The sequence below is a fragment of the Neolamprologus multifasciatus genome, chromosome 12 (assembly GCF_963576455.1).
Source record: "Neolamprologus multifasciatus chromosome 12, fNeoMul1.2, whole genome shotgun sequence".
NCBI lineage: Eukaryota > Metazoa > Chordata > Actinopteri > Cichliformes > Cichlidae > Neolamprologus > Neolamprologus multifasciatus.
In genome coordinates, this window is record NC_140450.1 from 29,686,725 (window position 1) to 29,703,337 (window position 16,613).

Genomic DNA, 16,613 nt, shown 5'->3' on the forward strand with positions numbered 1-16,613 from the left:
TGTGACACGCCATTTCCTCTCCAGATTACGAGTCATCTGCTTTAGGCTACGTGTTTGAGAATTATACCACGGGGTCAGGTACTTCTGATTAGAGACCTTAGTTTTCACTGGAGCTACAGTATCCAGAGTCGTACGTAGTGAGGAGGTAAAATTATTAACAAGATAATCGACCTCTGTTGGGGTAGCGTTCAGATAGCTCCTCTGCTCTGTGTTGGTACAGGGCATTGAAGATGATAACAGTGGGTGGATTATATTCTTAAACTTAGTTACAGCGCTTTCAGAAAGACATCTACTTTGATAAAGTCTACTCTCCACTGCTGTGTAATCAATTATTGTAAATGTAAATGTTATCAGGAAATGATCAGACAGGAGAGGGTTTTCAGGAAACACTGTTAAATGTTCAGTTTCTATGCCATATGTTAAAACAAGATCTAGAGTGTGATTAAAGTGGTGGGTGGGTTCTTTTACATTTTGAGAGAAACCAGTTGAGTCTAATAACAGATTAAATGCCATGTTGAGGCTGTCATTTTTAGCATCTACATGGATGTTAAAATCGCCCACAATAATCATTTTATCTGAGCTCAGAACTAAATCAGATAAAAAGTCTGAGAAATCAGACAGAAACTCTGTGTAAGGCCCAGGTGGACGATAACAAGTAAGACTGGTTTCTGAGTTTTACAGCTGGGGTGGACGAGGCTAAGCATCAGGCTTTCAAATGAATTAAAAGTCTGTCTTGGTCTTTCATTAATTAATAGGCCGGTGTGAAAAATTGCTGCCACACCGCCCCCTCGGCCTGTGCTTCGAGGTTTCTGGTAGTTAGAATGACTCGGGGGTGTTGATTCATTTAAACTAACATAATCATCCTGCTGCAACCAGGTTTCTGTAAGGCAGAGTAAATCAATTTGTTGATCAATTGTTAAGTCATGTACTAACAGAGACTTGGAGGAGAGAGACCTAATATTTAATAATCCACATTTCACTGTTTTACTCTTTGGTTCAGATGTGGATACTGTATTGTTCTTTCTTTGTAATTGTTTATGTTTAAGTTGTTTGTTGCTGGTTTTTAGTTTGTTTTTTGTCTTTTTGGGAGCTGACACAGTCTCTATGGAGATGGGTTTTTGGGTGGTAGCAGGAGGAGAGAAGCTGCAGAGAGGCGTGTAAGACTGCACAGACTCACAACAGTAATTCATACTAAACGAAAGTGCTTAAGTAATAAACAGTTCAATGATAGAACAGGTCTTGATGCATTCTCAATCATCCAGGAAAGTAAATCTCCAAAAGTTGATTCTGTTCATCTGGACGTAGCGTTTTCAGTGGGAGAAACGTTTCGTCACTCATCCAAGCCATAACTTTATAATTTGAAAGCAAAACAAATCTGTTAAATCCATATTTCCAAAAAAAGAGAAAAGGAAATTAGTGCAAAGCGAATTATTGACTTCCTATAACCATAACAAGAAAGAAAGAATTTGCAAAGATTTTTTTAATCCAGTCTACTTTCAGCATGTACTGTGCAAATGGGAACAAATATTAGTGCTTGGTGAATCTCAAATAATAATGACGAGACAGACATAGAAGCACCTAACATCTCATTGTTACATCTTTCCCTCCAACATTCTCTAACATTAAGCTGAGCTTTATACATGAATGAGATTTAAGTTATTCTACAGAAGGTTGTTTTCACATGTTTATACATAGTTTTGAGTTTCTCCTAATGTGACTACCAAAGAGGATTTTTATTCATTTATTATTTACTGATACACAGCCACACTGAAGTGTTTAGTCAGCATAATCATAGTTAGAATCAAATATTACACATAATCAAACGTTAACAGTGGTAACAAAATATGTCTGATCATGTTGTCACGGGTAAAATAACTCAATTTGATTTGATGGCAACTGAACTATAAGCCTACATCATATATCCAACTACTGAAAGCGTTCTACAGACTCTGAATTTTGAGGAGCTGCTTGAGGATACTGATCAAACAAGTGAGGGGGAGTTTGTGCCTTGTGAGAGAACTTTCCAAACCTCCAGCTGATCTCAAGGTTTGGGAAGGCCTCTGTATATAGCTGAATAGAGCTGAGGACTGCCTGGCTCTGCAAATTTGCAAAACATTTTTTTAAATTTGATTTTATTATCCTTTGTTTCTTTTTTTTCATTATACACATGCTTATTTTTCAGTCAACAGTAAAAAAATGAGTTTCACAGAATTCTAACAGGCTGTGAGCAAAGCAGATCGATTCAAATAGTGATTCATTCTGTATTTCTGCATTAGTTACGGTTGACTAAGCCTTCATTCATTATTGCCATTTCTTCTTCTGCAAGCACTAAATAAAGCTCAAAAGTTTGGAGTTGAAGTAAATGTTTCATAGCTTTGTTGTCTAGTTGCCTAATTGTCACCACTCAGACAATACCTCCACCTCAGCACTGACATAGACAGAGAAGAAGTCAAAACAGGAAGCAAAGACATTGCAGTGTTTTCTTTTTTTCAAATTTCTTTCCACAAAGTCTCAAGTTTTCAAACTGTTGCAGCACCTCCCTCTGTGTAATCTCTGAATCTCTGAGTTTCTGCACAGACACATCATTAAAACAGCTGCAAAAGCCGAAATGATCATATACTCGTGTCTTCCAGTTGGCAACCCATCAGGTTACAAAAATCAAGAGACGCACGGGAGAGCAACACCAAAACAGCACCAACTTTAACATCACTTATGGTCATGTGACAGGGTCTTTAATTACTCTGACCTGGAAGCTATGTCCATGTTTTATACAGTCTGTGATTATGACAGCTGGCAGAAGGACCATTACGCATGTTTCTGACACTGTCCCCTAGTGGCAGTAGACAGCTACAGCATGCTGTGTAGGTTCTGGATAGCACCCTTTAAGGACCCTTTACTTTGCAGGGCACAAATGTCCTTTACCTCTGCTTTTTAAACTTACTCTGCTGAGTTGTCCAACAGGCTAATCTCAGCACTTAAATGCTAAGGCTGAATGTAATGTCAGGTTAACGAAGTATACATGAAATAAAAACTAAAAATTAGATCAAATGAAAAGCTTTTGCCACACAGAATGTCCACTGCTCATATCAGTAATAACGATACTCCCACATGAATCATAAAAGGCTCTTTGCAGACCGTTTCATCCCCAGCCCCGGCTCCTGCCTGCACATCACAAACGACTGAGCTGATGACATTTGCTAATGGGAAATGCCGCTGCCTACCTGCTGCCTCAAAGTCAACTGACGTGGCTGATGAGCGGCGCGCGGCCAATGGGAGCGCAGCGGGGCGGAGAGCACGCTTAGATTGTACTACAGTGTAGTACCACTGCCAGCAGCAGACGCGTCTCCCGCTCAGTCCCGCTCTTCAGCATCTTCTTCTGGTTCATGGATTATACAGTTTCCCTCCAAGTGCAACATCAGCTGGCGGTGTTCCCGACGCATTTCCATCAGGGCTACAGCGTGGAGTTACAGGTACGATCTGCACGCGTTACCGCTCTTGTCTGCTTTCTTCTTTTTTCTTTCTTCGCTCGGTTTTTTTTTTTTTTTCTAGACTGTGATGAGAGACGTGTACGCGAGTTTAGGAGTGAATGAGTGTGACTTTATGTAGATGCCTTGCTGCAGGGGACAAGCATGGTTGTGGTGTTGCATGCTGATATCTTTAACACCGAGGTCCTTGTTGCACGGAGGATCCCGTCAGAAGGAGCGCAGCGCAGCTGTGCTGCTGCCGCGCTGCGGCGCACACCGGGGTGAAAAAGTGAGCAGAGCAGCCTGGTTGCTGGAGGTTGACCTTATGTCTCGTGTAATGTTCCTGCGTGCTGAAAAGGTGACAGTCCCTGGTCGATCCCCGAGGGAGTCCCTCTCGATAAGCTAGAAATGAAGACATTTTCAGAAACAATCTCAGTGTATTAGTCCATTATAGAAGTCAGAGATTTAACTTTAAATAATTCAACACACGGTCTAGTACTGCACACACAATGCTGCAAACACTCCTCTACCCCGGGGGCAAAATCCTCCAATAACCTTTGGAGAGTGTGTTTCACTCTTCACATTAAGCTTTCTCCTGCAGCCTGTGGCTTCTTCAGTGCAGGACAAACTGTAATCAATGTTAAGCAATCAGCGGCCCCCCATAGACCAGTCCAGGTTGCTCGTAACATTCATAATAACGCCCTTTCTGATTCTTAATGATGACAAGTAAGATGGATAGGAATGAGCTGAACACACCTGTGTCAGCCTCAGGGAAGAGTTTCAAAAGTATTGACTGACCTGAATGGTTCCCAACACCAGATTTAAAAACAGAAGAACTTTTTCTTTAGTTGTGTTTGGTGGTGAATGGAACTGAAGCTGTTCGCTTTGTGTCTGTACAGCATCAGAAGTGGAATGACTCCCGTATACCAAGTTACCCACTGTAAATGCACTTGTCAACATATAACCCCCATCCTCCCCATCGAAACACACAATTAAATTGTATCATAGATTTTTAAGTAATAAAAACAAAACAAAAATGCTGTAGGAATGTAGCAAATCACTCATATATGGTCATATATGCAAAATAATATTTAATTAATTTAAAGAAAGATTCATTAATAATAATAATAATAATAATAATTACTATTATTAGTATTATTAGTATTAATAATAATAATAATAATTACTATTATTATTATTAGTATTAATATTAATAATAATAATAATAATAAAGTAATGAAACTGCATTTGGTGAAATTTTGTTGCATAACTTCCTTCGTGTTATGTACTCTTTGTGCTCTTATTGAAATTACTGTTATTCCACAGATAATGATAACTTATAATTGTTGTTTGTTGTGCAGCACAATGCAGCAACTGATACATACGCTCTCACAATGCTCTACACTCAGCTTTTTGATGTTTTTTTTTTCAATTGTATCAAAAGTTGTGTTGACCATCAATAGTTTTCAGTGTATTGTGTATCATTTAGAAACTTGGATTGGGACTGGCATATGTGGATGACTATACGAGCCCTTTTTTCATACATAGATAACGTGCTGACAGTTCTGGCATCCGTATCGGGCGCTTGCGATGTTTTTTGCCTTAGCCGACATCGACACATCAGTGGGCTGTCAGTGAAAGTTATGTGAGAAGAGTGGACACACACACACACACACACACACACACACACACACACACACACACACACACACACACACACACACAAAACATGTCCCCAAGTACTCCAAAACAGGGGAAAAGGCATTTTCCTTTTTAATGCTGTTCCAGCCGCTGACAGTTGCCCTTTTCTCAGTAGCTGCCAGTTCCACTAGTAACAACTGATCTCTGGATGGATATCTGGAGGGTTACACTGTGGCACCACAATACAACACATTCACATCAGTTTAATAAAATTGGTATGCTCAACCATTAAGACTTCCTTTCACTGGAACTAAGGGGCTGAGCCCAAGTTAAGAAAAACACCACATTCCCCCCTCCACCAAATTACACTTGGCACAGTGCAGTCAGACAAGTACCGTTCTCTTGACAACTGCCAAACCCAGACTCGTCCTTCAGATTCCTAGACAGATAAGCATGAGTCCTCACTCCAGAGAAAATGTCTCCACTGCAGTCCAGTGGTGTGATGCTTTAAACCACTGCATCCGACATATTGCATTGTGCTTGGTGATGTAAGGCTTGGATGCAGCTGCTCGGCCATGGAAACCCCGTCCATGAAGCTCTCTACGCATTGTTCTTGAGCTAATATGAAGGCCACATGAAGTCTTGAATCTGCCGAAAGCTGCTGTTATTTTACTTGCCCTACCACTTCATGGAGTTGCAGTCATTCAGTGGCTTCCACTTTGTTATAATACCACTAAAAGTTGACTGAAATGTTTAGTGAGAAAATTTCATGACTCTACTTGCACAGGTGGCATCTTATCACGGTACTATGCTGGAATTCACTGAGATCTAGAGAAAGAGAGCTATTCTTTAACAAATGTTTGTAGATTCTATACACCTGTGTTCATGATCGGAACACCTGAACTCAATGATTTGGCACTATAGTGTATATGTCCGCTGATATTTAATGCCTCCCTTTGTAAAACAAGAAAAAAGTAAGGAGGAAACCCATGCAGATCAATAGAAAGGAAACTTTTTTCAAGGCTGTTTGCTTTCATGTGCTATATGAGTATTGTACGTGTTTTCTTACCTAAGGCTTCCTCTTCCTCCTGCAGCATCATTTCAACACATACTTAAGGATCCCAGACACATCCCAGGTGTGTTTTATTCTGCAGCCCCCAGCAAGATAAGAAAAGGAATAAAAGAATTATGCACCATTTTACCAAGTGGGTGCTCAAAGTGCCATCTGCCTTATTTAAAGTAATACGAATGTTTAAAGTTATATCATCAAGTTTCCCCTTGTGCGGAACAATAGATGGCACTGTTGAAGGCTTCCAAGTTTTCCCTGGGACACAAACATTTCTCTTTTAAAGCTCAGCAGTAAGGTTCTGCACCAAAACAGCAACATGTTATAAAGTGTGTCAGATAATAAAGCTCCTTCATCAACCCTATCTTTAATATTCCAGTGATTTTTTTTTCAACCACCAAGGATGACTACAATCCTTTCTGTTTGTGAAAACCTTCAATTGAAGAAAAAAGCACTTCCATTCCCCCGCATGCTGTCTGTAATTTGTGATGCCTATAAATAAGAGGCTTTGAAGCTCTGCGCTTCCACATCATCAATAATGTGTTTGTTTTGCAGAGTTAAAATTGCTCTGCTTCTTTGTTGCTTTCCATTGCATCCTTGCCAAAGTTGTTTCCATTCTCTCTCCGTTATTCCTTTCACAGAAGGTCAACTGAGATGGGGCTTGAGATTTTTATAAATAGCACACAAAGTAACCAATTGCTCCAACCATAGGCACTGAGCACATTTATTACACAGAGCTTGGAAGTTGTTTTGAAGGAAATAACTAAGAAAACTCAGCTGCATCACAGAAGATAATGTGTGCTTTATCAAAGGTGTGGAATCTTCTCTCAGCTTCCAGACTGGCCTCAAATATGCAGAACCACTTGTATCTGCTTACAAAAATGCAGTTACTGAATAAGATGTTAAACAAACATCCAAAAAGTGCCCCTGTTTATAAAGAATAAAACAAAGCATGGTTCTTTTTACCTCTTAACCAGGTCACCGGCTATCCATCTAATGTTAGAGTTGTGTATTTAGTTTGTGCTTAACAGGCATATTTTCAGAAATTCAAAACACTCAAAAGCCATTTTATTCAATGTTAATGCAAATATTTAATCACAGCCAGACTGCTGGAGGCAGGAAGGCCACAGTAATTACAAATAATCGCTCGGTACAACCAAGGTATGCAGAAGAGCATCTGTGAATGCACATCACGTCAAATCTTACAGCAGCAGAAGCCCACACCAGCAGGATTGGAAAAACACTGCCTGATGTGATGTGTGTCATTAAGATGTTAGGGTCAGAATTAAGTGTGGACAACATGAAAACATGGATCCAAGTTGTTGTTGGTAGTATAAAGGTGTGGAGGATATTTTCTTAATATACTTTCGTCCCCTTAGTATCAGCTGAGTATTGTTTAAACACCACAGACTACCTGAGTATTGCTCCTTAACCATGTTCACCCCTTTATCACCACACTAAATCCATGTTCTGATGGCCGCTTCCAGCAGGATAAAGCATGTCACAAAGCTCAATTTATCTCAAACTGATTTTGCAAACATGACAGTTAGTTCATTATACGCAGATGGCCTTCACGGTCAGCAGATCTCAATCCAGTAGAGATAGTTGATGCAATGGAACAGGAAATTTGCATAATGGATATGCAGCATATGTGGAATGCTTTTATGACAATATGGAATAAAATCTCAGAGGGATGTTTTAAGGAATTTTTTAAATAGTTGATGCTGTGAAGAATTAAAACAGTTCTAAAGGGTGTTCAGCCCAGCAGTACTAAGGTGTACCTAACAAAATGACCAGTGAGTGTAGAATGTTAGATTACAGGGTTTTTTTTTGTTAAGGCCTCCTCCCTTTATGTGTTTTTAAAGACATCATCTATCTTAACCCTAAACCCAGATGTTAAAAGATTAAGGACTTTAGTGAAATCAAGCCAGTAGAAGGAAAATAATTCTCCATGTATTTACTAAGGCATTGGTCATACACAACGCTTGTTTCACCTTGCTTGGAAACACTTCTGGTGTCCCAAAAGAGTCTTTTAAATCTTAGATGCATGGATATGTCACCTTGTAGTTAAGTGCTTTTGTGTAAGCTGTTATGGATGTAATTTCCAAGTTACTTTAACTACAGGATCATCCAACAGGTTTGTGCTGTCATGTCCCAAGCCACGCTATGTCTCTGACAGCGTATTATTTGATTATTTGAGTTTGAATCCTCCTTGATCTCATGCCCACGCTGGGAAGAATTAATCTCATCAGACCGACCAGTGTCACTATTTTATTGTTGCACCGACTCAACATTTGCCCTAAATGTCTGTTCTGGCTGAACACCAAGCTGATTATATTACTGAAGTGCAGGCAGTATGCCCAGTGTGAGTGCTAATGTTTTCACTCAGCAGATCTGTGGACGCCGCTTGGGTCACACTGCATGGGAATAGGCCACTTAGCAGCAAACACAAAGCAAATGCTCATTGTTTCGACCTCAAGGCATGACATTACAATTTGGCCAGCCTTTGCCTCCCCAAAGCCAGAGCAGCAGAATAATAGAGACAGAATGGGAGGCAGATCAGTGCACAGGTCTCTGGAATACGATGTAAAGTGTCTTTGCAGCCTCGCTCAACCAGTCCGGCTAATTTGCCCCCCTGGGAGCAATGTTAGAATCTCTCACATGGCCCCGGAGCACCAGCTGGACAAAAATGCTGCCGCTGATAGAGGCAGATTCTATAGAGCTTACAGCTCAAAGTGTGCACGGAGAAGTGAGACAGCTGCTCTTATTATATATGTACTTTCCTTTGTTCCTTCCTTACTAAATCCTTGACCAGCACCAAGTCGCTTCAGTCCCATGTATTTTTAGATGATTTCCTTTTATTTTAGCTGCATTTCCTAAAAGACACTATATTTTCTTTCAAACATGCACTGCTTTTCATTAATCTGAAGGTGTCTGAAATTGTCAACTTTAGAGTTAAACTTTTGCAAAGAAAGAGCGTTAATAGTCTTACTTGGCTGGACCTAGCAACATTGACATCTCACATTTATTGCAGTCTCCGAGAGCAGTTGCATTAATGAAAAAGTACGCACAAGATACTGACTCTGCGTGTCTGTTGTGTATCTAAGCTAGTTGTTCTTCTTGCTTAAGAGCAAATGCATGCACATATGTGATATTAACTCTTACCAACTATCTACAAGTTGCTATAAAAGAAAATTATCTCTCTGTGGACTTTTGCTTCAGCCAATCAGGAAGAGAGACTTGTGTAGGAGGGTACAAATTTTTAGCAGCACTGTGCCATGCACACGAAGATGCAGACATGCACACAGAAACAGGCAGAGAGAGAGAGAGCCTTCTCTTAGTGACAGTGGTGGCAAGAGCTAAATGTTCTAAAGTGTTTTTACATACACACTGGATTCTACAAGTGCAACAAATCCTTTGCTTGTATGGAAAATTTGGAGTGCGTACTGTGACAAACAATGGCCCTAGTATGTTTGAATAGTAACGTAAAAGTGACAATTGTCTGCATGACAGAATTAAATCATTTTGTCAAAGTTTAAAAATGGTCTTATATGACATTTAGCAAACCCAAAATCATCCTTCAGTTTCCCATGAAGCAGTGATGGTGTGTAACTGGGCCAAAAAAATGTGTGTCATGTTCTCAGTAAAGGTGAAAATTGAAAATAAAAGCATGTGACATTAAATTGCATAAAGAATTTGACTGAAAGCGCTTGATTTGAACCAAAAGAAAAAAATTATGCAGGCTTGGTATTTTTAATTGCAAATTGTTAAGGAAAGGGAATTACTACTTACCTAGCAAATACCCAGACAGCTAAATATGATATCATCTTAAGTATCTTAAGTGACTGACTGTCAGTTTAGAGCCTTTATTGCCTTTTTCAGATGAAGTCTCACCCAGTTATTTTGGTATCATGTTTTTTCTGTTAAAACCTTCTACAAATGGGCAATAAAATAGTTGGACATTAACTAAACTCAAACACTACCACTAACCCCAGATGTGTCACTGATGACCCTCTTAGATATAAGGATAAGACAATGCTTGTATTTCATGGGTTGTTGCCTCTCATTGTGGTATCTGCAGAGATTGAAGCTCATGTCTTTTGGGATATGTAAGCAGCAGAACACCCTAGCATTACACTGGCTAACAAGACTTGCAATTAGGCCGAACATGGGACCTCTACTGAGACTGAGAGTGAAGTCCTTTGCAATCAAGTTGTGGGGTAATCAACATTCAGAGAGTGGCAGGAACAGTGATTACTACAGACATCCTGCTTGGATTTGATGATGATGCCAATGATGGTGATAAAGAGGACAATGAAGATGAGGATGGTGACGACGATAGCTATGATATGTAAAATGGATTCAGTTTTGTCATATGTATATATCAATGTTACTGGATTTCAGTTCAGGATAACTTCGGTTATACAGACAGTCCCAGTCGAGTACAGATTGATTTACCACTAACTGATTTCTTCTTCTTTTTTTGTGTGTCAAAACTGTCAGAGTTCAGTTTTACAGATGAGATTTAGTTCAAATGATTTGAGTGAGAACTGAGAATGAATTTCAAATGATTTTTTATCCATCTCTGAATAAGCTAAAGGAACAATGCATGCTAGAAAGCAACGTCACCAGTGTAGCTATTTAGATGCTGATTCCTTCATCAATACCATATCAAGATCTAAGGCTTTTCCTCTGATCCAGATTAAAATTCTACTCAAACTAGTCAATCACAGTTTAACTAAGAAGAAAGTTTGTAAATCATTGTCATCAATCTTTGAAGCAAAAATGTCAGATATTTATTGTCTGGGTTTTCTGTGTTTTACTAAAAAAGCAACCTGCTATTTTCCTTTTTTATTCTATCTTGGTGAACACCAATAATAGATATTTCAAACACTGGGAGTTTTTAGTGTCCAGTCAAACCCTAAAAAGTCAAAGTCCAGTGTCTTCGCTGTCCCTGAAAGAAGGAAGCTTAACTCTTTACATATGTGCAGTTAACAGGTAGTTGTGAATGTAAAACCATGCTTAAAAGAAAGTACACCTTCTTTCAGTAGCCTACCTCCTTCTTATTGTGTTGTCTAATCTCAACAAAACATTGTACGATCATCTTCACACAAAGAGAAATGATTAACATCTAGATGTTTGTTTGTTTTTCTAAAGATTCATTATAAATCCCAGTTCTGTGGGTTTTCATGTTCATTGTCCTCTTGGACTGATGACCTCGCAGTTGACCCTACAATACTTGATGGTTGACTTAAAGATGGCAAGTTGCCAGATTCTGTGGCTGGAAAACAAGCCCAGCTCATTACCCCTCACCACCACTGTGACTGGCAGTTGGTTATTGGAGGTGTTTAAGCTGATATGCTGTGTTTGCCTTTCACTAAATGTAGCTGAATAAAAATAGATTCCAAATACACAAAATCAGTAGTAGCCCACTTAATACTAGTGGAGTATAAATATTGTGTTTACGTATGCGTAAATAGCTTTACAAGGGATACTGATAGTGAGAATTACTACAAAAGGTCATATTAGTCATACTGTGATTTAATTGATACGTTCTACATCTGTGTGCTAGTGGCTGTGTAAGTAACTGAAACAAAAATCAGTGTAGATCTGATTAACAAGAAGAATTATTGCCATTTTATTCTGTAATGCTTTGCTTTTATTTAGTTATGGCATTGATCCAGGAGTTCTCTGCACCATCTCTGTCTTCCACTCAGCATAGATAGAGCTATGGGACTTTCAGGTGGCGTTTTCTTAGTCAGAGGATTATTGCCCACGTTGGATTTTACACCAATATTTGGCCCCAGAGAACAGTGCTGGAGGCCCTCCAAAATTGGTGACCGACAAGCTCACTTTATTCCTTATAATAATTCATTGTCAGCAACAGGTGAGCAAAGATAACTATAGTCCCATTTATTCACCCAGTAGAATACTGGCCATTGTACCATATCACTGATTGATTATCTCTGCTGTGCTGGACATTTAACACCCATTTGTTTCACTTGCAAAGTCAGGCAAAATGAGAAAAATGGAGGTGCTGTGGAGAGGACTTAGGGTGAATGCGAATAAATAGTGGACCATGAGGTCTATACCTTTTGAAAATTTTGTCATTGCAAGCTGCTCAGATTGCAATTTTGTTCATTTTCTATGTATCAATTTTCAGACAAAAGTGGATAATGTAGGTTTCAGAGTAATGCCATCATAGAACTGTAAAAGTCTGCAGTGATCAGAATTATTGCATTCTTCAACAACTTCAGCAACTGTTCCAAGTGACTTAGAGATGTAGTCATACTTAAAGACAATCACTGTGGATATGTAATAAATTGATCAACTGTATTACTACAGCACATCTTGTCTATATCTAAACACAAATGTAACAAATGCTCTAACAATGGTTGGCTGGTGATCTCACATGAATGCTTAGCTTTGAGCTCATGGTCAGTGTTGGCCCAATGTTGTCAGTATGTACTGGCTGCGAATTCTGCTGGTTTAACCATTATCCTAAACAGTGCTGGCAAAGGGTTTCACTTTACTCATGGCATTTCTTCATAGTGTTCATTGGGGTTGGACAGTCAGTTGTTAGTTCACTTATTTTTACAAATAGGTGGTCCACTTGTGCAAAACTTAGTTTCAGACCAAGATTCTGCATATGGAAACTACTCGCCACCCGCCACACTTTGACTTGGTTATCAGAAGTACTTTACAAGTCTACACACACCCAAACACTGGTTCTCCTCAGACCTGGTATCATCAGCTCTAGTTGCACTGCACTGTGCCAAGTCATGAATACATGCATTTCCACTACACTGTTGTTTCCCTGGAGGTCTGCATGGGCCACTGGAACTAATCAGTCAAGATCGTAACCAAAACAAAGCTGTTTTTGTGCTTATTATTAAGCACAAAAACAGTTATTGTAACTGTTGGTGATTTAACTTTAATCTTTCTAATTTAGAGATCACCTTGATTTTATTGTTCCTGTTAGAATTGCTTACAGAGATTTGGTGATTGTCCCATTGTCATTTGGTAAAAATGTTTGCCATCACTGGGCTGTATGTTTAGCATGCAGATTTTTTGGATATGAATGAATAGATCTGACCACTGGGACCATTACATTCGGCAACAACATGCACCAGTGCTGAATATATAGGTTGCACAATAATACTGTTTTACCTCAGACATATAAACTTTGCTATGGGTCATTCGACTTTGAAGTTATTACTCTGCCTCCTCAGATGTGGTCCCAACTCTGCCAGCAAGAGTTCAAAATGCCCCACTAACATCTTGAAATATGTACGAAAGCAGTCATGATACAGCCTCAACTCCTGGATCAAACCATGAAATTCTCCCTGCTGCTGCCTTCGTTTGAGAACTGGATGAATCCAGAATCTCAGTTTCTTCCTTTTCTTATTTAGGAAGATCAGGATCAGCTCATCATCAACTTCTTTTTGAGGATGGATTTTCTGCATATGAAATGAAATACAATATTTTTGGTGTATGTATCAACCTAGTATTATGGCAAAAGGTGTAATAGACACTCCGGTCAACCGTGTCCATTTCACGCTTCGCCTCTCCAAAACATGAAATGTACACGCAGTACACGCAGAAGATGCAGTAATCCGAAGTACCAGCACAGGGAAATATTTTATTTCAAGCCAGCATGAAAATAATCACAAGAAAGCATTTAAACAGTAATTATTAGCACCTTTACATGTATATACATATTAGCTGCCTAGGTTAATCATTTCTGATGACGAAGGACCCTTGATTGTACTTAATACGTTTTCTGCTCACTACCGACTTTGTGGCTTTAAACATATTATCTCCCCTACTGGTAATGCATCGTCTGCATGCATTTAGATTTCACATTTTAGAGAGGCAAAGCGTGAAATGAACATGGTTGACTGGCGTGTCTATTATGCGCTTTGCCGTGATATCAGGTTGTGTATATATGGTACAGTTCACATTTGAAAAAAAAGAAAAAGATTTTCCACTACATGCTCAGTGTGTAATATACTGCTACTGGTTAGAGGAAGAGAAAGAGAGATTTGACAGTTTCATCCTCCAGGCCCAAAAGAGAATAATATATTTACCAGTAGGCTAGTCTAACTTTCCTAAATGATGGATGATTTAGCCTTGAGTAATAGGTAAATACAAGTGGAAGGATGCGCAGCCAAAACAGTAATATTTCATAAAAGTCACATTGGCTCTTTTAAAGAAAAAAGAAAACCTTTTTCCATCGTTGAGGCCAGTTGTTCAATTTGTTTTTATGTGTATAACATGGTTTACCTGTCTCGCCTTGACTGTGGACTGGGCCCTCTTCACACACAGAAGAGTCCTTCACAGACACACTCACATACTACCGTCTCTTTAAAATCACTATTACAGTAAACTCTAATTTAAAACCAGCAGACTCCTTCTGTTTTTTTCCCTGCATGCAGAGAAACATGTTCTTATTGCAAGTCAAACACAAGTTATATGTGGAGACGCAAGCATAAAACTGATCAATATATATGAAAACTGTGATCAATATGTAATATATTTATATAAATATCCTAATAATCCTTATAATTAGGCTACAGTCAGACTTCGGAAAACAGTGGTTGGAGACCGTTGGAGACGGTGTGCAATGAACTTGGAGTCTTGTTGCATTAGAAATGGTTGCTTTGAAGACGGGGACCAAGTCTACGACCAGTTGTACTCTGATTCAAACCCTTGCCTATCCGTCCGAGAGTAATTGCAATCAGTCTGAGTCGCACGACAATGACTTGGAGACAAGTTGCCTTCCACCATGTGATCTGTGCAACTGCCTTGCAGTTGAAAGGGTGCTGCACTCCTAACCTCTGGGTTTCCATTTTTGAAATTGTACCATGATAGTGTGATACATGCTGACAGTAATTTTGCATTGTTTTTTGGATGTTGTGTCAAAATATGTAAATATTATATAGTCAGTTATTCATGCCATGCACATTAATGCTCCCTCCATGCCATCAGTGCTGTGTGCTGACAGCCAGTCTCATAGTCCCTCTCCTCTGTAGCCTGGAGGATGCAGCTCCAGGCTAAAGAGCTCAAATTCAGAGGACTGTCAGAATTGCATATTTAATGTTTGTGGAGGCAGTAATCAACTATGTTTTTCATAAGTTTTCTTGTGCCCAGGGACTGATTTACAGATCAGATCAGAATTCAGTTTTCCATGAATTTAGATTCTTATTTCCAATGCAGGAGGTAAGGGTATTGAATATGCACCCAATTAAAATTTTCCTTAGCAATTATGTTATTTGGCAAGCACTTTGATAAAATTACATAACTGAAAAATGCAATGAAGTGTGCCATTAGTGGAGTATCTCATCCTTCAGACGAACTCTTGGAAAGCTGCTGGTTAGTGGTTCTGCTCTGCAGCGTCTCTGATCTTGCCACAAACAGCACTCTGCCTCCTGCAGGTTCTGGAGACCGTCCCACCCATGGACCAGATTCTTTTTGAGGAAGTAGTAGGATGATATCAAGAACTTCCATAACAGCAGTATGGCCAGTAAGCCATCGTGTAGTGAAATAGTACTAGAGGCTGGGGTCCTGTAGCTCCTGTTAGAACAGGCTCTCCAGTAATCACAAGGTTGGTGGTTCAATCAATCTACTCACGTAGAGTAGAACAGCATGATGTAAGAAACAGTGCATTTAGAGACTAGAGAAGTCACTGGTTGGCACGACTGAATTTCAAAATAGAAGCTAGTAAATTGATTGCTGGTGGTAGACAATAAAAAAAAAGCCAAAACCAGACGGTCACCAAATATTCCTGCGTATCCGTTAGTCTTTGTGTGGGAAGCAGTGGAATTGTGCTGCCTCAGGGCCATGAGAGAGTAGACATACAGATTAAATGACTGCATTTTGTGTTTATTTACATTTTACACAGTGTTCTAACTGCTGTGGAAACTGGGCTGTATAATTACACTAGCGCTTGCGTTCTACAATTTGTCATAGTCAGCGTCATAGTTAAGTGTAGTGAGAAATTTGCATACTGTGAACTTTTTTAAGAAAAGATCTTATTATGATTTTACATGATCAACGCTTCAGCAGTTCTTTGTGGCACGAGCTCACTCAGGGCTCTGCGGCCCCTCTCTTTCTCATGCTGCTACTCTTAATGTGTGGAGCTACTATGATTAATTGGCAGTTTTACTACTTGCTATACTACATATGGAATAAATGACCAACTTCTAATTTATGGGTTTCTACAGTCCTCCATGTGTAGTCATAATTCTTCATTAAATAGCTCACAATTTATTGGTGAAGCTTACTTTATGTTAGGAGTTGAGGGTTACTGACTACTGTCTACAGTCTGGTTCATTATTTTGCCAATAGATTATTATTTTGGCTGAAGGCACATTAAAAATAATTTCAATGAGCATCCCTCTTTCTGCAGAAATACAATAATATACAACTGAGCACTAACT

At 39.3% G+C, this 16,613-nt stretch overlaps 1 protein-coding gene across 2 annotated transcripts in view; it reads left to right on the forward strand.

Moving 5' to 3' along the window:
• The first annotated feature begins 3,293 nt into the window (after positions 1 to 3,293).
• Positions 3,294 to 16,613, forward strand: part of zmat4a (zinc finger, matrin-type 4a) — a 187,297-nt gene continuing 173,977 nt past the window's right edge. For both annotated transcript variants that reach the window (XR_014877406.1, XM_085181642.1), the window contains exon 1: positions 3,294 to 3,470. Coding sequence is in view for 1 of the 2 variants with exons in the window: in XM_085181642.1 (XP_085037768.1) it covers positions 3,384 to 3,470 (87 nt within the window). In the remaining variant the exon portion in view is untranslated. The remainder of the gene's footprint in view (positions 3,471 to 16,613) is intronic.